The sequence below is a fragment of the Pteropus vampyrus genome, unplaced genomic scaffold, assembly GCF_000151845.1.
Source record: "Pteropus vampyrus isolate Shadow unplaced genomic scaffold, Pvam_2.0 Scaffold40, whole genome shotgun sequence".
NCBI lineage: Eukaryota > Metazoa > Chordata > Mammalia > Chiroptera > Pteropodidae > Pteropus > Pteropus vampyrus.
Genome location: NW_011888821.1, coordinates 4132054 through 4154022, shown reverse-complemented (window position 1 = coordinate 4154022; position 21969 = coordinate 4132054). Strand labels below are relative to the sequence as shown.

Sequence of the window (21969 nt, the reverse complement as noted above, 5' to 3'; positions counted from 1 at the left end):
TTATTTAATCTAGACTCATGGTCATCATTTATATTTACTTAGTGACCTAGAGAATGTTTAACAAAGAATCCCCAGACCCTGGAGCAGGCAGAATCATCTCACGTTGCAGAGCTGAAAACAGAAGCAGTGCTAAGATCAGTCTCATAGCCCAAGTAAGACTGGTTTTAAGAATGGAAACGGGCACAGGCTGTGGGTGGCCGTGTGAACTGGTGCACTTTCTCCAGAGCGCACGCCGGGACTACACACTTCAAGATGGAAGACCTCCCCTTCGGCGCGGCACATCCACAGACATGTGAGATTTGCACAATTACACAAAGATATCCCGAAGGCGTTCATGGTGACACTATAAAAGCTGGAAGTGACCCAAATATCCATCAATACCAAATGTTATAAAGATTTTTTTTTGGTCCATCCGTATGATAAAATGCCAACAGTTAATGAGCACGAAGTTGATTTATATGTGCTAACCTGTAATGCTGACTTATCATCAAGTAAAAACGGCCAGGCGCAGAATGACGTACACGGTATAACCCCGGTATAAAAACAGACACACAAAGACCTATGTATGACATACAAAGAAACATTTCTGCAAGGATATGTAAGAAATTATTAGAAGTGGTTACTTCTGGGGCCAAGTAGACTTATTTTTCATTTTATCATGTCCTCTTCGGATTTTTAAATATCACGTGCTTATAGCATACATATTTTGAAAATGAATCGATCGAATCGAAGAATGAAAACAACGCATCGTGGGGTAGAGGGGAAACGAGAACCTTGATTTTGGACAGGTCTTAAGGCTGCATTTCGTTCTTAAACCGATAACTGCTTTTGAAAACACTGGCAATTAAAGTTCGAAACCCTGAACGTGGGGAGGCTAAGTTGCAGGGGACGCTGGGCCAATTTTCTCAAGTTTCATAATCACGAGCAAGGTTCTCTTTCGAGGGATGGGGGGCATATGGATTTACTTAACTCAGATGTGTGAGAACAGGAAGGGGAGAGCCTGCCCTTCTGGAGAAGCAGTTCTTTCTGCTTGGCCTTGCCAACCTTGAATTTTCTATACAAGTCTCCCTTTTGGGAGAGGGGAGGAGGGGGTCAGAGACGAGCTTTGGTGAAAGTGGGTAGAGAGGCTCCCGGATAGGAGACATGGGCAGCCGCCCGTGGGCAGCGGGGCCTTCTACTGAAGTCTCACTTCTTCAGGGGTTTGTCACAGGAACCACACACACTATCTCTTTCTAGTCATCCTACATGAAGGAGGAAATTACTCTCCCACAACCTCATTACTAATCATCTAAGTATTTCCAAGAAATTTCCAAGAAACTTCTTAGTCTTAATTCTGAGAAGTTCCTCCACATCCCCAACAAATCTCTGGAAAACCAAACCCGGGCAGTGGAACACCAAAGAGAAAGCCAGCATTTCTTTCCGGGACTTGTATTTAATCTTAACGCTATACTTTGACAAATTCTCAGAAATGTATCTGGTGCTTCCAACCGGCTGGATTTCTGAGAAGGGAGAAGCAGCTTACACAGGCTCAACAGAAAGAAAGGTCTGGAACCCCGTGCCCCGCCACCCTGGCCTAGCCAGGAGGGGGCCAAGCAGTCACACGGGGTGGGGCCGGCTTACCTGGCACCTTGTCCACAGACGCGAACACGGAGCGCTGCACTGTGGGGTCGCTGCTGCCCCGGCGGCACTGGTCGTAGAAGCGGAAAGGCAGGTGCTGGGAGGAAGAGGAGGAGCCGAGTCCAAAGCCTAGGACTTCGGTCGTTGGCTGGATCGGGAGGTCCAGGAGGGCTATGTTCAAACAAACCCATGGTCACACTCAGCGCGTGGGACAGGAGCGGAGGTGACGAGACTTTGGGTGGGGCGGCTGGAGCCAGGGTGGCTGTGGCTCTCCCGGGCACATCCCTTGGGTGACGCCAAGTACGCGGCTGGCAGCCTTGAGCTGGGGAGACCAGCACGATACCACAGGTCCCGCCTGAGGCTCAAAACACAGCCTGGCGAGGGGTTCACGGATGGACCTGGGCCAGGTTCCAACTGGGATCCTCGGCTTCCACGCGCAAAAGGCCAAAGCTCAGACTCAGGTGTGGTTTCAAGACCTGAGGTGAACGGGGCCAATTCTGCTCTGAGAGCTCACATACATGCATGCATAGGGAAGAACATGTGGGAGTGAGGATTCAGGCATCTGTGCATGCCTATTTATGAGTGTGTGTTTATCTGTCACCATTGCATCCTCCTTTCCATAAACAAGTCTCATGATCTCGCAATTTGGAGGGGCTTTTAAAAATCAATGGAAGAAATATCCAAGGTGTTAGTTCTCACAGCCACTTTATGGCATAATTCTCAATTTTCAAATGAAATATTTAGCCTTCATGCCAGCTGTGAGAAATTGCTTTACATTAAAAAAAAAAAAAACCCTCCAAAAATAAATCTTGAAAGAAAGGACTGAATGATTTAAGCCACTTTGCACATTACAAAATGCTTCTGTAATGATTTCACAGGCCAAGTTTCAACTAAATGAGAAATAAGATGAGGACTATATGAGATGTGGGCCTGCACAAATCAACAGGGCCTGTGTGAGAAAGATCAGAATCCACACGTCCAGAAAGCCCGCCTTTCGATCTTTATTTTTAGGTAATCCCTTGAGAAAGCTCTCCTCCTCCCCCAGTGGGAAGCTTCTCAGAGACTACACCAGAATGAACATCAGTGCCTGAACTCAAAGGCATTGGTATCTTGAGAGTGTGTCTATAATTTTAGGGGTTGATAGCATGATTTTTCCCCGAGGATTGTGTGGGGCCTTCTGCCCTGGTGAACAGAACACCCTAACCGCAGTGCCTTATGTCTAAGAAAGGTGGGGCCTTCCTGACACTGGGCAGTATTGGGCCTCCTCACAAATCCCTGTGAAATGTGAAGTGACTTTCAATTTCGGGATCAGTCACGGCCCCTCACCAAGCTGGGAGGCGTCTCATGAGAGCTGGGAAGGGGCGGGATTTAGAATAAGAAGTTCTGCTTCTGGGTTCTTCCAACTAGCTGCCTGTGTGGCTTCGGGCAAGTCGCCAAGTCTCAGTTTACCCCTTCTATAAAATGGGCAGAACGGGCCCTGCAGATCTCAAGTGCTGTTTTACGGATTAAAGGCGGCAGAGGAATGTGAAGCATTCTGTAAACATAAGCGGGAAAGCATCTGTGCACAGGAGTGAGAACAGCTGTCCCACACTGACGCCTGCCTGCGCGTGGCCACTTGCCCAGTAAGGAGATTTCTCCTCTTCCCTGCAGCTCCAGAAACCCTAGATATCAAACACCTAGGAAGTGGGAAGTTCCGAACAGATTCTCCATTGTCTCACCGAAACACAACTCCTGAACCATTCGTGCCCTCTTCTAGGGGAGTCATGGGGGTTCTCAAGGTCAATGTGAGAACCACGCAACTAGCCCTCTGGGGCAGAAGCACCCAGAGGGCTCAGAGGACACTCCGTCAGGACCAGCCACTCACCTGCTATCCTCTGCATCTTCATGCGCCTCGCCTGGATGCGGCCCTTGGCCAGGCGCTGCTTGGCGATGATGCAGCGGATGTGGTCTGAGAAGATGAAGGTGGCCTGGAGGATGGGGAAGGGCTTGGAGTGGGGGCTGGATGCAGGCTTGTGGATGGTGATATTCAGCGCACGGCTGTCGTCCTCCACACCAGTCACCTGCATGTCCTGCAGGGGGAGGAAGCCAAAGGAAGTGGTTCGTTAGGTTCAGGAGGAGGGCGGCTGCTCAGAAGCTGTGGGACCCACGTCTCATCTAGAAGATGCCCCCTGGTTTCCACTTTGCCTTCGCTCTGAGGGAGATCATCAGCCTCCCGAGCCTGAGAATCGGGGATGGACACAAACCTGGCCAGGCCCAGGGGGAGAAGACTTCGTGGGAAGCAGAGCGGTCAAAAGGAGCGGGCGCTGGTTGTGGTGGTGGCAGTATGGTACTCGGTGGCACTTGTGACAGCCAGGGAACGAAGAGGTGCACCAGCCTCTTCCAGGGGCCATGGGGAACCCAATGGTCCACTCCAAAATTCTTCTGAGAAGCCACTGGTAACAGACCCAAATTCCTATGCCATCTGGCGTGATCTCGGATATATTGGACCACTTTCTTCCTGTTTTTCTTAAGGGGGCATCGCTGACACCCATTTGTATGTCTCCGAAGAATTTCTGGTCCCGAAAAAAAAACCAACTCCAAGAAAGAGAGGGGAGGGCAATTTAGCAGATATCTGAAGACAGCTACATTTGACAGGTGGAGAAGGAACTCAAGAATAGCAAGTATAGTAACGACAAATTCAATCTAAAACCTCAGACTGGACTCTGTGTAAAGAATTTGCTTCCCACAAAGGTTTGAGGTGATTTAAGATAAAAGCCTGAGATGGGAGATAGACATGAACACAAGACATGCTAGAGGCGGCGGGAAAAACACTGAAAAAGGCTCAAGAAGTAAGATGGTTGCTATTCGTAGGCATTAAATTTGGCACAGATTCTCTCGAAATAATACCTGCATTGAAATGATGCAGTGGGGATTAGATGAGATGTAACGCATTTAAAACGGAGAGGTTGGCACATAGTAACGGCTTGACAAATAGTGGCTATTGGAAGACCACCAAAAGAAAAGGTTTATGTGGCTTTCATTGTCTGAGAGAGGACATGTATTAGTCCTTTGAGGGAGAAAAACACTTTCCTGACACTAAATTCTAAAGGAAATTGATCATAAGCCTAGATAAATAAGAAGCACTAAGTCACCTAATGGACAACCGCTTACATAGAAGTCTTTTTATAAATGAAAGATTCTTCATAGAGTTGTTTCTTGTGTCACCCTCGGTAAAAGACATTTTTTTAAATGGAAATATCCTGAAAAGAGAGGAGGCTGGGGAAAAGGTTGCGATGGCATCTTCAAACGCACGGGTGGAGAGCAGCGTGGTGCCAGCACATCATGCTGAGGAGAGGCGGATGTGGGTTGGCCTGAGCAAGGCACTGCCAGCAGCCAGGCCTGCCCGGCGAGGACACGGACTGCCTCAGAGCAGGGCAAGTCTCGGGCCTGGAAGAGTTTGCTGGATGTTCATGGACTGGGGGTCTGGTAGGAAGTGTGAGCTAGAAAGCTGTTTTCACCTCTTTTATTTCTACGCTTCGTTCAACAAACCAGCTGGCATTAGTCACCTATCACAGAGACAAATGAGAAAACCCAAGCCCCGACTTGGCTTCAGGCAATTTAGAGTCCAGCTCTGCTGGAGAGGGGGTGAGGACAAGGGAACTCTCACACACTGCCAGCGGCAACGATCATTTCAGACAGGATTTTGGCAGTGTCTCTGAATACTGAAAGCAGGCACACCCCAACTTCTTGGGATCTGCTGAGGGAAACCCCTGCCGAAGCGCACAAGGAAGTAAGGCCAATTCTGTTCGCAGCAGCACTGCCTGTAAAGGTAAGAAGCTGGAAACGGCCGCAAGGCACCGGCTAAATATGCCTCGATATCTTCGGGTAGCTATTAAAAGAATACCAGTAAGTCTGCATATGCTGACATGGTCAGCTCTCCAAGACACATATTGAGTGAAAAAAACAAAGCTGAGAATACGTTCAATGTGACACTGTAAAAAATACACACCCATCTCCCCTCTCAAGTATATGTACGGTTTTTAAAAACAGCATGTAGTTATACTTATTTATGCATTTGACAGACAACCAGGGAACCGGGAAGGATTACTAATAATGGGGGGAAGGGAGTGTAAAACTGGGTGTTGGTCAGAGGACCTGGCCTGCATCTGTGAGCTAGTTTAATTTTTTTCAATGATAAAACGTAGTCCTTGTGTCCTTAGAAATGAACTGTAAAAATAAAAAACATTTAAAAAAAGGAAACTGTAAAGGTGATACTCGTGTGTGTGTGTGTGTGTGTGTGTGTGTGTGTGTGTACAGCCACCGAGAAGAGCATCTGCAGCTCTTACCTGTAGGAGGCCCGCAAACTTGACCACTCCCCAGCCAAGCCTGGACACATCGGGCTCCACCAAACTCATCTGGTAAATATCGACAGCCAGGAACCGCTGGACCATGCCGCCATCCTTGGTGATCACTGTGCACGCGATCAGGTCGCTGTTGTCTGGGGGGAGGGACACAGGGAGCAGAATGACGCGGAGTCCGGCTGCCCAGCCTGATGGAGACACTCGAGCTGCCTCGTGCTCTGCCGGGCAGCAGAGCCCGGTGGTCGGAGCCCAGGCTTGGAATCACACGCACATGGGTATGACGCCCTCTTCTGAGTTATACTGGGCAACTTTCTTTACCTCTCGAGCTTCGAAGCTCTCATCTGAAAAATGGGGATAATATCCAGCCGTCTCTAAGTGCTATTTGTGAGGACAGATACGAGGTACATAAAGCATCAGTGCAATGCTTACTGCACGTCAGGGACTCAAACTGCAGCTAAAACAAACCAACAAACCAATGAACCAACAAACCGAGAATCTGTTTGCAGACCACTGGACGTTTGCACTGTGATGGCGTTCGCCTAAAATCAGTAGTGATGGCGAGAGTTCCCTGCTCGGCTACAGAACCACCAAGCCCTCAAGCTGGTGTCCAGCAACTTGGAGCCAAGCTCTGCACTAGACGGTGTGTGATCCTGGGCAACACACTTGGCCCCTCCAGCCCACGGCTTCCCATTTGTAAAATGGGAATAATGTCCTCTATCGTGAGATGTTTGGTGCAATAAATGAGAACAGAAAGATAAAGCATTGAGCATGAGGTCCTCAGCGTATGCTGGGTCCCTTCTCTTACGTCAAAATCACCCCAATTCGAAGTCTAACTTAGTGCCTGTCCTGATGGCTACAAAATCATCAGAGTAATATAAGACCATTAAATCTACAGTCTGCTCTGAGTTTCCTTCAACGGAATCCTCTGCTACATGTTTTAAAAGAAATAGCTGAACCAGGAAACAACCTAAAAGACTCCAAATAGGGGAACAATTTGAGAATGACATTTTCCCCCATCATATGGAAAATTATATACCCTTTTAAAAATGTTTAACCAAACTGTGAACAGTGGTTACCTATGGGGAGGGAAGTGAGAATTGAGGGTGGGGATGTGTATGTGAGGAATATAGATGGGAGAACTTGATTTTTGCTCTATATACCACTGTATAGCTTGAAATTATTTTAAAATGAGAAAGTATTCAAGATGTACTTTTGAAATACATATTAAAAACTTAAGATAAATATCTTACTTGATTTTGATGTAAGAAGAAAAAAAAGATATCCCTACAAAGGAACACAGTGCAGAGAAATATACTAAAACCTTAAAAGAAGTCTCTGCTTAGAAGAACGGTAGGTGGTTTTCTTTTAAACAGTTTTATTGAGGCATAATTTATATGTCATAAAATTTACCCATTTTAAGAATAGTTTGTGTAAATTTACAGTTGTGCATTACTATGTTCCGGTTGTACAACACTTCTACCACCCCAGGAAGTCCTGTCGGGATCACTGTAACCTAATATTTGGCTTAAGTTTATTGGGGGGAGGGGGTAATTACACAGATGGTGTCAATTCTGGCCCCGAACACGTATGACAACAAATTTGGACTCAGGCGTTCACCAAGGTTTTCCCCGTTTTTACTTTTCATTTATATCTAAGGGATCTGAGATACATTTCTCCTCTCTCAGGTACTACCCGCTCCCGGCCCCCAATTTCATCCTCTGAGAGCATCCTCCATCTGGGGTTCCGGCTTCATGGGGATGACTTCCAGTCCATCTTCTTGGCTTTTCCAGCCTCGCGTTTCTGTCACTTCTCCTTAGCATATGACCATCCAGGAAAGACAGATGGCAAACACCAGCACCAGACAGGCTGAACTCTAGGATTCTACTTTCTTATTACCTAAGGCGAGAATCTTCCTCCCTTTCTCAATAATTTAAAAAGATTTCTAAAAACGGTTTTATTCAGAATTTCTAGTTCCACACTGGAAGACATCTAGTATTCTGTATTCTCAGAAATGCAAGCCCTTTCATCCTTCCTTTTTCTTTCCCCTGTCTTCCCCTCCCCTCTCTAGACAGGACAACTCTGCCTTCTCCTTTCCCACATTCACGAAGGGTGTGACCTGGAAAAGCAGGCCCGGCCATAGGTGTGGGTGTCAGTGGGGTGTGTCGTGAGCGTGGGGTTTGTTAGCAGGCAGCAGGCAACATCCCCATAAAGCCCAGCGGCCTCAGGGGCTTCGGGGGAAAAAAGACCTACCACCTCCGCCACAAAGAACAGGAAAAGGAAGAACTAAACCCCAAAGCGGAACAACTATCAGAGATGCAATTGGGACATCAAAGCCCTGTGAGAGATTTCGTAAGAAAACTAAAAGCGACTTTCACCGTCTGGGAAGGAGGGAGACCTGGCTCTGCGGAACTCAGGGGCAGTTAAGGAGAAGTGCAGCGGCTTCCGAGGACTCGAGGGAAGGGCGTGTCCTTCAGAGATCAAGGGGATGCTGGTGGGGTGACTCCTTCACCACCTTGGCCCTCTCCTGCTCTGGCCTGGGGGAGAGGGGTCATTTTGTCACAGTGTCTTAGACAGAAGGGGACCCAGGAAAGAGCTGCTGAATGGAACCCAATTTTGCCTATTGCCTTCATGCAGATACCTGTGAATGTCACTCTGAGCCAGGGGGAGCCATGCCAGGGGATGAGGTACCAGGAGGGACTCGGGCACATGAGAGGACCTGGAGGCTGGCAGCTATGTTGGGATGTGTGGCGGCCTCATGAGCTTCCCTGTCTTCTTCTCAGGAGTGGCCTGTGGCCAGGGAAGGCCAGTGTAGGTGACAGTTGCATACACTGGCACTAAATCTTGCTGCCTATCTGAATGTCCCAGGTCTTTCTTCACCATCCTCACTTCAAAAGGGGTGGGACCTAGCACGCTATTAAAAAAATTTACAGAAAATTGTCTGAAGACAACGTGGGAGGATATCCATATGACCTTAGTGGCAGGGAAGGGCTTCTTTAAGAAGAAATGAGAATCAGCACAACAAGTAAATATAAGATTGATAAACTGACTCCATCGAAATTAAAATTTAACTCATATACAACAAATGACTTTATAAATAACTAGACTAGGGGAAATATTTGCAAAATATCTCTAAGAGGCAACAGATGAATAAAGCAGCAAATAAAGCAGTGAATGGCCCCCACAGGCCATTCACAGACAAGAGAATAGGAACAGCCACTAAACACACACAAAGGTGCTCCTTCTCATGAGAAATCGAGAAAAAAATTAAGACAAGATACCATCTTCTGCCCATGGATTGGCAAAAACAAAAATGTCTGATGACGTCAGGTATTGGTGAGGACAAACGAAAACTGACATTCTCAAATGCTGCTGGTAGGAGAATCAATTAACGTAGCCACTCTAAAGAGCAAATTAGCATTATTTATTAAAACTGAAAGTTTCACACCGTATGACCTGGCAATTGGTATGTTCCTAAGAAAAACACATCTGTGGGCCAAGAGACACAAACGAGGATGTTGGCGGCAGGATTTGGGTCTGTAATGTCCCAAAATAACAGAGAAGAGCCTAAAAAAAAAGCGTACGTTCTTCATTCCGTGCAAAGCCATATGGCAACAACAAGGAATGAGTTAGATCTTGAGCTATTTCACGAATATACTGTTAAGTGGAAAAAGCATTTGCAGCCTGACACACGCCGTGTAACATAATTCTTGTAAAATGAAACCACATAAAACGATACTACACATTTTCTATGGGTTCAAGCATGTGGATGTAAAAGAAAAATCTAAGAAAATGTCTGGTGAGTGCACAGTGATACCTGGTTTTTTTTTGGGGGGGGTAAGAGGTGAGATGGAGGGTGCGGGGTCAAAGTCATTTTAGTTATCATGCTATGTTCCGATTTTGCTAAAGGAAATGAGGTCTGTTATGTGAGTATCTAAAAGTAAATAAAGAGAAAAGTGAACCTCTTTCCACACTCATACACGAAGGGCCTCAGGTCCTCTCGGGCCCAGCCTGGGTGAGGGGAGCAGCGCCGGGCCATGCTGCTGGCCAGCAGGCTCTGCCTGATCCCTAGGGCTGCGATAATCATCTCAAAAAGGCGAGAAGCTGAGGGCTCTCCCACAGCGCCTATCGGCACACAGGTGTGCACGTTTCTAAACTGGCCAGGGGTGTGAGCTGCAGAGTTCTGGTGCCCAGTTCAACAAACACGTGGGTGTCAGGAGCTGGACTAGGGAACCAGACCCAGAAGAACGAGGTTTGGATCTGTGCAAGGGGCTCGGGGGCCGGCAGGGATGCTGGGGCAAGGACCACAAAACCTGTGTGGACCAAGTCTCCATCCAGGCATCCTACGGGCAGAGCAGGTGGGGTGACAGATGTCTCCTCTGCTCCCCAGGACCACAAAGGTGTGGCATGCCTCCCAAAAGAACCTAACTCCTGGGAGAGGTGACAAGTCCCTCCTAGTCCTAGGTACTGCCTTTGTTTTATTTACTTGAAAGGAGAGATTTGCCATTCTATCTTACTTGAAAATATTAAGCTTATCAAACTTTGAATAGATAACTCCTTCATATCTTCCCATTTAAAAAAGTATGAAATTTTATACAGCAGATGCTAAGTCTCTCCAGAGGCAACCACTGTGCGAATTTCTTGTTATCCATCCACTATGTATTTCCAAGGGTGCGTGTAGGTATGTTCTTTCCACCTTGTCTTTCACAAACGGTGGCATGTCATACCCTCTGTGTTGTAGTTTGGTCACTTAACCACACGTCTTGGCGACCTATCAACACACAGGGACCCTCCTCACTCTTTTTCAGAGCCACACCCTCCCCCACTATGGGGATAAGGAAGAGATTTAACAGCTCCCCAGCTGATGGAACATTCTCATTCATCTGCGCATGTGAGAGTAAATCTTTGGGAGTGAGGTAGAGCTTGTGCCTGATTTTTCTCTTGAAAGCACTGTTCTACTAGAAGTAATTTCAAAAGGAAACTTCATATCACTGCCATGAATGAAATATTAGAATTCCTTAGAATAAATAAGGTGACCGTGAAAATAGATTCAAAAGACCACTTTATTAAGTTGTAGCCTAAAGACTGCTCTTCTGATAAAAAGGGAGCCCCGAGTTCAGAGAAGTTCGAAGACAAACTAGTACCAATCAGAGACATTCTCCATGATGCAACGGAAAGGACCAGAGGGGACCGGAAATGGGTTTTCTTATGGACCATACTTTCCAAAGATGGCCATGTGCTCCCTTGGAGTGTGACCTTGACCCTCCTCCCATCAAGTGGTGGGGTTTATGTCCTTTCTCCTTGAACCTGGGTGGGCCTCTATGATTGCCTAGACAAAGAGAGTATGGTGGAAGTGATCCTAGATGATTTCTGAGGCAAGGTCATAAAAATGCTCTTGGAACCTATCCACCATGCTGTGAGGAAGCCCAAGCCGCCATGGAGACACCCGCTGAGAGAAGCCAAGGCCCCAGGCTCACAGCCAGTCCCAACCTGCCAGCTCCCAGTTCATCCTTTAGTCCCCAGCTGAACCACTCCAGCAGATGCCACGTGCAGCAGAGATGAACTATTCCCACTGAGCCGGGGGCAAATTATAGATCTGTGAGCAAAATGAATGACTGTAGTTGTTCTTCTATATCACTAAATTTTAGATGGTTTGTTACTCAGAAATAGGAAATTTCATCAGTGACGTATTGTAATTCAATGTAAATCAGTGCTGTGTCCAAGGACATTTAACGTTCTAAAATTCTTTCAACGACACCCAGGGGCTGCACGCCACAGTGTGGAAGGCTGGCTTGGACGAACAGCTCAGGGCTGGCGATTTGGGATACACAAAAGGTCCTACAGTGCTTAGCAGAAGGAAGGAAAAGGAGTGTAAGCATTTTCCAACAGAAGTTTAAGATGCTGTGAGAGAGGAGAAGGAAAGGAAAAAGCATGAAAGAGCGACTTGACCCTGACGTGCAGAAGCAGGGCGACTTGGCCTGGAAAAAAGCATCTTGGGCTTTGGAGCCATGGAGACCAGGGTTCGAATCCCAGCCCTGCCATTAAGACCGGTACGACTCTGGACAAGCCACTCCCCCGAGTCTCAGGTTCCTCATGTATAAAACTAAGACCCAATCCCCTCAGGACCCTCCGGGGGACTTGAGATTGCCCTGGAGCTGTGCCCGGTGCAATGTGTGGCAAGCAGCACGATCACAGGCTGTGTGGGCTTTAGCAGCAGTGGCTAACGAAGGGCCCTGCTTTTTGGGGCCATGACTCTCTCATCAGAACCTTCTGCCTGAGGTGAAGCCATGCTTTCTAAATGCAGGCTCCAACCTAAGCAAGCCTCTACAGAGGGAGAAAATGATTCATGGTTTTTGGTTGTTTCTCAGAACTTCTGTGGGGTCACGGAGTTCTGACCCCACCCCTGTGGCTGCCCCACCGCCCAGTCATGCTCCACCACATATACCCATGTTGGCCTCTCCTGCACTCCACTTACTCCCTCCTTCCTGGTTGAGGCCTGCTCCCTATCTCGCCGTGAGCCCCAAGAAGGCAGGGCCCTGACCTGTCTCCTTCACTGCTGCACCCCCAGGAGGACTTGAGAGCAGCCTGGAGCTGTGCCCAGTGCAGTGCCCGGTGCAATGCCCGGTGCATGGGCAGTGGCAGGTGCTGAAGAAGTATCTGTCACTGGATGGAGGGATGCTAATGTTTTCTGGTCCTCTCATCTGGAGGCAAAGGACCACTCGACAACCAGCTTTTTGGCCCTGGGCTGCAAACTTCCTCCACAGTTCCCTCTGACAGGCTGTAGCTCATTACTGAGCTATAACTGGGTTTGATTGACTTTTGCTGTATTTAAACGATCCCTTCGTAGTAAAATATGGTACCAATACCGTAATTTAATTCTTGGCAGTGGTGGCTCCACCTACATCCAGCACTGAAGTCTTTATCTTTATCCTCACAGTGAGATTTCTAGGCCAGCTGAGTTCCAGCGCTTTGAAATCCGATACCGTGGGCTGTAGGGCCAATTCTTGGGCCTCCACCGCTGGAGTGCAGATTAGCAACTCTGTAAACACGGCCTCGTCTTTCAGGCACATGTTGTTAATCAGAGGTCGGAGGCCCAGGGAACAGGGTCCACTGACTCCCTGAGAAAGGCGGGCTCACTCTGGGATGTAAGACACCGGGCCCACAGGAAGACTGCACCGCTGACAAGACCAGAGTTCCTTTGTCATCAGAAAGGCACGTGACTCCTTTTACCAGTAACGAGTAGTGGTCCCTGCCCCTTCTGCATCCGGGGGCAGACTGGTCTCTACTCTAGGGGTCCCCAGGCACGCCAGGGATTAGTGAGGGAGATTGCAGCAGCCTTGCGGGGTGAGCTAAGATAAGGGGAATGCTAACTTTCCCGGAGTCGGTGGCCCCGTCCTGTGGGGACCCGGTGCTGTTTGGAGCTTTGGCTCTCTAAAGCCATGTACTGAAAGATTGCCAGGGCTGAGTTTTTGGATAGGGGACCCCCGGCTGCCTCTACCAGGTTATGACTGCTGCTGACACCATGACCAATCTCTATCGTGTGCTTCTGTGTGCCAGGAGCTGCGCTGCCGCTTGACATGTTTGGGACACTATGAGGTGGGTTCACTGACTCCAGAGGACACAAACTGTGGGATGTCAAGTAACTTCCCCAAGGGCACATCATGGATAACAATGTGGTGAGGGACAGAGCCAGAGCGAACGGGTGACCTTCATGCCATCCAGAACAAGCTGACCGGGACCTGGGACCTTGTGCTCCGGGTGGGGCCAGAGAAAGAGGACCGACCCTCGTTTGCTTCAGAGATGGGGGTTGGTTCTGGTGGGGGGACAGTCACATGACCCAAGCTCTCCACAGGCAGACCCCAGGGGTTTTGATCTCAGGGTGCCTGACAACACAGAACCACCTGTATGCTCCTGGGCTGGCCTTGGCAAGGTTCTCCTTCGCCGGGCACGTGGTGGCCCCTTCCAGTACCATAGAGGGACAGATCCTCTGCCCTCACAGAGCCTTCAGACCAGTGGACGGATGGCAGCCCTTTGGAGCTGTCCGACACTGGGCACTAGCTGGGTGAGACAGAGAAGGCACTCTGCGGTACTGAACACAGCCTCACCGGTGACTCCAGGGAGAAGCAGCGTGGCACAGCTCTCTGATGACAGGATGCAGCTGAAGGGAGAGGCCTTAACTGACCAGTTAGGCGTGGCTGGGAAGCGACTGATGAATCACTGGGCACCAGTAGGCTCTCTGGGGGGCTCCAGAGCGGGAGAGGCAAGCATAGGCGGTGCAAGGTAGTCAATCAGAAGCCCAGCAGGAAAGTGCAATCCATCTTCCAGATGTCATCACTCTATCAATATCTACTACAAGAACGAAAATGATAGCCGTTCTGGGGCGTAAGAAAGTTACTCACACACGTTTCCTTGTGCGCTACCCCAAATGCATTGAGAAGGAAGCCTTGTGCTGATTCAAACGCAACCGGCAGAGCTGGAGTGACAGGGAGCCTGGTCAGTCGGATCCACCACAGGAGAAGGGTCTTGTACAAGTGACGCCCAGACCCTCTCCAGCCTGATTAATATCAGTGGGGAGACTCCACGCAAAGCCCATGACATTCGAAAGTCAAAACAAGAAAAAGATCCGGTTGCTCCTGCTCAGGGTGTGAACCAGCACTCAATTAGGCTGCCGCTTCTCCTGACGGTCAAATCAATCCTTCGAAGAAAATTAAGTAACCATTTCTCCATCAACCCAGCAACAGCTTATAGGTTATTTGCTGCAAGTAGCAATCAATTACTTTGTCTTCTTTGAAGCTCCCTAAAGCCTTTCTTCCCAGCACAGCACACGGGTAGGTGTAAAGCACATTTCCTGGATGGAGAGCAGGTCTTGTCACATTTCTAGTGCCAGGCATACAGGGCAGTCCCGCCAAGAATAAAGGGAAAAAAAATGTACTGGTGTTGTTCCTCGAATTTGCAAGGGGAACAACAATTAGGGATGTAGATATTAGGAGATGGGCTGAAATCCAATCATCCAGGGAAACTGTGACCTAGTGCTCGGTTCCAAGATTTAAACCAAGGTCACCGGGGCTACCCCACGGCTGCCTCGCTGGCGATCTGGCCCTTGACCACCTCTCCTCTTGGCCCCACCCACGGCTCCTAGAGCTCCACGCTCTGCTAACACATTCCAACTCCACTTCCCCACCTGACACTGGAGACATGCTGGGAACAGTCCCCAGCCAGGCCTGAGGGCTGGCAGCCTGGAGCTGCAGCCCCATTCTCTGGTCGTGTTGGCCCTGCATGCACTGATTTCGCTTGGGTTGCCTCCTCTGTAGGCCGAGGTAATAAAATGACAAATGACTTTATGGCTCTACTTCATGATATGCATGTTGATATAGTTGGGGAGAAGGGCACCGATGTCAGCAATTTACTCTGCAATGTACCAAAAAGAGAGGAAAAAAAAAAAAAAAAAGAAAAAAGAAAAGATGGGTTGATGGCCGAATAGAGGAAGAGAACTAGAAAAACGTCAGTGGTGGATGTAGATGGTGGGCACATGGATATTCACCGTACAAGTCATTCGCCTGATTGATGCTTGAAATTTTCCAAAATGAAATGTTGGGGAGGGGGGAACTGACCTCCTAGGGTTGTCGTGAAAGTCAACGCCAGTAACACAGCAGCGTGCATGACACGCGGGTGCCGGGCAATCACTGGTACCTGCAAATGTGATGATTAAGTCTCTGGTCTTCTTTATATAACCGCTTTGTGTGATTACTACAAGATTTTCTTGCTGTGAAAATCTATTTGGTTCCTGAATTTGAATAAAAGGAATTTTTACAGGAAGAGTTTGGATGTGGGGGGATACCCGTAAGTGCTCTTTCTAGCACCTCTTAATATTGCAAAATCTTAATGTCGCCCAGTGGATTCTGGGGCCACCAAGGACACTATATCGACACTCGCTTTGTTGGTAGGGGTGGGTAAATCTGTCATTTGTGCATTCAGCCATTATTCAAGCAGATATTGTGTGATGGGTCGGTGTCTTGATGACTGTTAAATGACCCAGGCTCAATAAATAACTAGAGGAAAGGCACTGGTGCCATTTCCAGGTGAGAAACCTAAGGCTCGGGCAGGCCAGGAACCTTGTCCAGGTTCCCACAGGCTGGGGATAGTGCTGGGCTTGGGCTCAGCACCACCTCCATCCAGAAGAGGGGTTTTCCATGGCTACTTCCTTTCTCTTGCTTAAAATGCAGATGCTATGACTAGTGAAATGATGTGACTGACTGTCACAATGCAGCCCAGAAAACCCGCCATGTCTTCACCTTTTCCCCTTGGAAAATTTGATGAGACTTTCTTCTTGGGAGAACAAAGAGTGAGAATGACTTTTCCTGTCCCCACATGTCTGGACATGTGTGGGGCAGCTCTCTGTGACTGCTCAAATCTACATTGAGATGGGTGACTTGCAAAAGCCTTATTCCTTGTTCCTTCTTTGCACCAAACAAAGTTCACCGATAGACAACCGGGTGAAAATGTAATTACCAGAAACGGAATCCAAATGCGCAGCAATTCCAAGTAGAGCCTGGCATATCCCCTTATCAAGTGACACACAGCTTGCCACAGAAGGCACAGCAATCTGATCTTTATAATGCATTGGTGACCACACTTATCTCTACACTCGCTCTCCCCAGAATGCCACATTTGCATAGTACATTGCATAATTTCCTCTCTGAAAATGGCCCTGTTTAGCATGAGTAAATAAAGTTACCTAACTCTGAGGCAGCTGAATGGAATACTTGAGATTTCCAAGAAAAGATTTGAATACCTAAGCTCTTCACTATGGACTGCAAGATGGTCTGACACAGGATGACTTTCAGTCAGCTCCCTCCTTCCTGCTACTCAGCAGCCCCAGCGTCCGAGGGTAGAGGATGTCCAGGTCTTCAGAAGCCCACGTAGCCCCCGTACCCGGCCCCTCATGATTTCTCTGCTCTGGGCCCCTCCAAAGGATGCGGTCAAGCCCACCTGGGCCTGGATCAAGGCCTGCTTTTCCCTTCCTTCTTTTATTCCGCCACCTGTCTCTCCAGCCAGTATTTGCCTGCTGGCTACTAGGTACCGGGGACTGGGCCGCAGGGATGAAGGAGGTAGACACATTCCTGCTTTGGGTGACCTTTCTAAGCCTCGGTCTCCTTATCTGAAAAATGGACACACTACTTACTTCATAGGGATTCTGTGAGGAGCAAATGTGATGAGATGCAGAAAAAGCCTGTGATTTTTCTTTACAGGGGTCTTGCGGGCACATGTCTCCTTTCTCCCTCTGGAGAGAAGGTTCTTGAAGATAGGACCAACTCTTCCCTTGGATTTCTTTTTTAAGACACTTCATCAGGAAAGCGCACACGGGCATTCCAGAGAGCAGATCCTGCCCAGGGAATTCTCCCTTTTTGGGTGGGGGAGGGAGGGGTTCTGCCTGGGAGAGAACACCAGCTAGAGAGTTTGCCCCAAGTGTCAAAACCCCCAGGGTTTATACCGCTAACAACACCAGAAAAGGCATATGTGGGTGCCGACAGGCATCTGCAGGGGGTCTGTGCACCCCCCGAGGCTGGCTAGATTGCAGGGAGAACTCTGCTCACTGGCTCTGACGTAGGCCTTCGAGGCCCCTCTCGGGTGGGGAGTGTTCTCTCTGCTAATGTCTAACCTGGACCCTCCTCCTGCGATAGGCCAGTTGGTGGAAGAAAACAGCTTTGTAGATAGACCCGCTTACAACCACTGTCCCCCTCACTGTCCCAGACTTTTCGTTCAGGCATTTCCATGGCACTTTGCCATATGCCTGGCAAAGGAGGCCACAGGGACGGGCAAGGAGCACCTTCGGGACATCCTGTTTAGTGGGGAGACCAAACAAGTAACAAAGTGCGACAATGGCCACAGCAGAAGAAGACCAAGGGGCTGTAGGAGGCTGGAAGAGGGGCCCTCGACACAGCTGGGGGGTCGGGAAGCCTTCCTGCAGGGGGCGACATCTTAACTGAATCCTGAAAGAAGCCTAGAAATTGGCCAAGCAGAGGACAGCGGCACTTCAAGCAGAATCAAGCCACTGTCCCTCTCAAGAGGGCTCACGGGCTCCCCTCTGATGCCCCCTTGCATGCGACCCTGGCCCAGCGCTAGCCTCCTATTTTCCACCAACCCTTTGGGGTTGCAGGCTCCTTGCCTCGCTTTGTTCGGAACAGCTCCCCCTTGTCCGTCACTTGGGTCTTCCCTCGACGTCTGTCCCTTCCCTGGGTCTTACCTGCTGAGGCAATACAGTTTCATGGTGAAGAGCACAGGTGAGGGGACAGATGGCTCGGGGTGGCACCTCTGCATGCTGCCACCTACCCTCAGGTCCTCAGGGACCTCATGCAGCAAATGGGGGTGACAGTACCAGTTCTTTCCCTCCAGGGCTGCTATGAAGACCAAACCACATTCATGAAGGGCTAGAGTGGCACCTGGCAATTAGGAAAAACAGAAGTTCTCTGAATTCAGCTCAGCAAGAGCAAGCAGGGCTTGGTGAGAACAGTGAGCCGAGCGTGAGAAGAGGCCCGGGTCTGAGTCTCGGCTGGGCGCTGACAAGGCTGCGTGGCCTTAGTCTAGGCAACTGACCTTTCCGGATGGGCCTCAGTTTCCTTATCTCTCTCAAACGAAGAGGTTGGGACTAAACCACATGCCTCTTTTCTGATGGGAAAGAACGTCTAAATTTCATACCAGGGGACACATTTATGGCTAGTTGGCAGAAATTAGTTCACAGAGTGAATGCTTACCGGCATAGCAGTCTGATTTTTAATTAGATTGTGGGAATTCAGTATACTTCAAACATTAACAGTAAAATATGGGAGACCTCTGGTGGAGACAAGCCATACCTTTGGGCTTAAACAAAAGCTGTATACTTCATACACCAAATCGCCTGCTTTATGTTCCTGATCTTTTCTGCTCAAATGGAGTGTCAATAAATGTTTGGCACTGGAACAAAACTTCCAAAGCATGATTTAAAGTGGTATGGTTAATATGAAACTAAATCTTATCAGCCTAACTCTTTACAATCCTCCACACCCAATCAGAAGTCCTTCTTTAAATTACTAAACTATGTTGCAAACAAGATAAAAATCGAGAATCTCAACTATTTTTCCCTCTGAGTTTTTTTTTTCTTTTAAAAATGAACTTGAACATGAAGTCCTCTATTAAATTCACGAGAAAAGAATAAGAAAGGGAACTCCATGGAGTCATTCATTTTACTTTAGTCGTTCGAGGCGGTGGGTCCTCACAGAGCCTTCTGAAGGGTATGCTGAAGACAGCAAGGGGAAAGCATGTGTCGTGGGCCGGAGACATGGGAGAACACGTGAATTTGGGAAAGTTCTGTCCTTCGGTGGGGCCGAAGTATGTGACAAGGCAGCGAGGGCTGGTGGGGGGGCGGGGGGTGAGGTGCAGAGGCTGGGGACCCGTCAGTACCGGCTGTTTATTCAAGCCATGCCAAGTTGTAGAAACAGATGCCCAGGAACTGCGGACCAAGGGAAGGTTGTCATGGCAACTAAAGTTTTTGCCTGTGGTTATTTACTAAAACTAAATTCGGGTCTTTAATTGGAAGTTTCTAATTAAGACCCACACTGCAACTTATGCTATACATGAAAAAGGGTTTGCTAAGGATATGAAACAAATGAACGAGAGTTCCCAATCATTCCTTATTTATCGATTTAACAAATGTTTACTGTGCCTCTGCTATGTGTCAAGCACAGTCCCAGGTACTAAGGATGCAGGAGTGGAAAAGAAGGTCCCCACCCTCATAGGGCTCACAGTCTGGTAGATGCAGACAGACTATAAACAAAGAACTTGAATAAATCTATTTGTATAAATTATGCTAACACAATGGGAAGGCAATGCTTTACCTGCTCATAAGGAAATTCTTTACAAAAGTTCATTTGCGAATCCTGCCAATAAAGAGACTGGTTTAGAAAAGTTCCATATGCAAATCCTGCAGAAAGACCTTTTCAAAAGTTCCATCTGCAAATCTATGCTAATTTTAAATAATAACAGTTACAGTTTATTGAGTACTTCAGTAAGCTCCTGGCTCTGTGCTAAGCACTCAAATCAATACAGTGAAGAAGGTACTGTTGGCTGCAGGTTCCAGATGAGAAAAGCGAGAACCTTCCCCCGCTACACACACCAAGGGTCATTTACTTGCCCGATGTTGTGCCCTGCTGTGACTTTCAGTAAGGTCAATTCTCAGGGCCCCAGGCAGGAAATACCCATTGTGAGTCAGGTCTAAGTTCCTCCATACACTTGAAACCCAACCCCGGTCCCATAGATAGATCCTGTGGGTCACACACTACACTAAGTTAGATGAATCCTAACCAGCCGGGAGAATGATGTTTGACTGCCTGTCTTAAGACATCACGACATTTTGACCACGAGCGCTAAGACAGGATGCTGTCTGACTGCCTCTGCTAAAACTCAGCTGCGTTCAGAGCAAGAGCTGGGGGTGACTTCGCTTTGGCCGGGCTGCGTGAACATCGCTGCCTTCAGCTGCTTGCTGATTTCTTGGCAGAGAAAATCCACCCACAGGGAAAGAAAGGAAAAGATTAAAGAGAGACAGAGACGTTGGCAGAAGAGTAGGAGGAAATGATCTGTGGCGGTGAAGCCCAGACTCTGAGGAGCTGAGTGCCCTGCGCACCTGCCTCCCTGCTACAGCGCGACCTGCACTGAGAAGCCCGCGCCTGCTCGAGCGTATGCACGGCGCGCGTTTGCAGGGCTAGGATGCCACAGAGTCATATGTCCCGGGCACAGAGAAAGAAAAGAAAAGGCGGGCACTGCTTTCTTTATGTGAGAGCTAAAGGAACCTTTATGTCAGGTTGTCCACTAATAAATAAGAGCAAGGCACAGGCAGAGGGAGGAAGATGGCCAGGTCCCCGGATGCGACTCTGGCTGGACAAGAATCACGAGCCCCATTGTTTCTGCTTTCTGCCATGGGCTGGGTGCTCACCCACGATGCAGGCTCTGGGCCTCCACTTTTCCATCTGTAAGCAGGGGGTGATCACAGTACTTAGCTCCCAGATACTACGGATGAATAAGGAGAGTCGGTGCCTAGTAAACATTCTTGTCATCACCACTGCTTCACCTGCCTCCTGGCCACAGGTGAGGACACCTGAGGTTCAGCAGGGTTAAAAACATGGAGCTGGGATTCTTCCTGAAGGATCTCAAAACTTGTGCTTTTCCTGTTTCCTAACTTTACCCCTACCCACCAGACAGTGCTGCCCAGCAGGACTCGCTGTGTTGAAGGCGCCATCGGCCCATGTTCTGTGCTGTCTAGTCCTGGAGCCACCAGCCACATGCTGCTGTCTCAACGAACACGAAATAAAATGAAAATTTTCATCCTCTGTTGCGTTAGCCACACATGGTGACCGAGCATTTGAAACGAGGCTAGTTGGGCTGAGGAACAGAATCTTTAGCTCGATTTAATCTTACTGTTATTTTTCATTAATTGAAATTGAGAGAGCCACATGTGGCTTGTGGCTAGAGGAAACCAGAGAAAGAGGAGACGCTGACCGCTGTGGGGGACCGTGGGAAACGGCCCGACTTCATCTCTGGCTAGAAGCGCACGGGCCGATGACTCTCTCAGGAAACCTTGGTGACGTGGGACTTGGGAGCTCCCTGACCTGGAAGGAATGGGGTGCACTGGCCGCACGCGCTCTTGGCTCTTGGCTCAATGTGGGAACCTTAATGCCTGTGTGTCACCTCGGCTGCTGTTGGTGAGAAGGTGGGAGAATCCCACCCCCCCCCCTTTACCCTGCCGGAGTTCCTACAGCTGAACCGATAATAAAACAATGAAACGGGCACAAGACTAGATTAACGGGAGGACAACAAATTTAATATATGCGCACAGAAGAACCACAGTAAAATAGGGCTTAAAGAAATGATCGAACCAGGCACTGTTTTTATACTTTTTAGACAAAGACACAGTAAGTTTATGAGAAACTAACAGGATGAAGAAAGTTAGTGCTCATTAGAGAGGAATGAATCTACGAAGATTTGG

At 48.6% G+C, this 21969-nt stretch overlaps 1 protein-coding gene across 13 annotated transcripts in view; it reads right to left on the bottom strand.

Moving 5' to 3' along the window:
- CLEC16A (C-type lectin domain containing 16A) overlaps nt 1-21969 on the bottom strand; it is a 205279-nt gene that overhangs the window by 43688 nt on the left and 139622 nt on the right. For all 13 annotated transcript variants that reach the window (XM_023529618.1, XM_023529616.1, XM_023529617.1 and 10 more), the window contains 3 exons: nt 5943-6094; nt 3482-3686; nt 1621-1788 (listed from right to left, as the gene is read on the bottom strand). In XM_023529618.1, coding sequence (XP_023385386.1) covers nt 1621-1788; nt 3482-3686; nt 5943-6094 — 525 coding nt within the window. The remainder of the gene's footprint in view (nt 1-1620; nt 1789-3481; nt 3687-5942; nt 6095-21969) is intronic.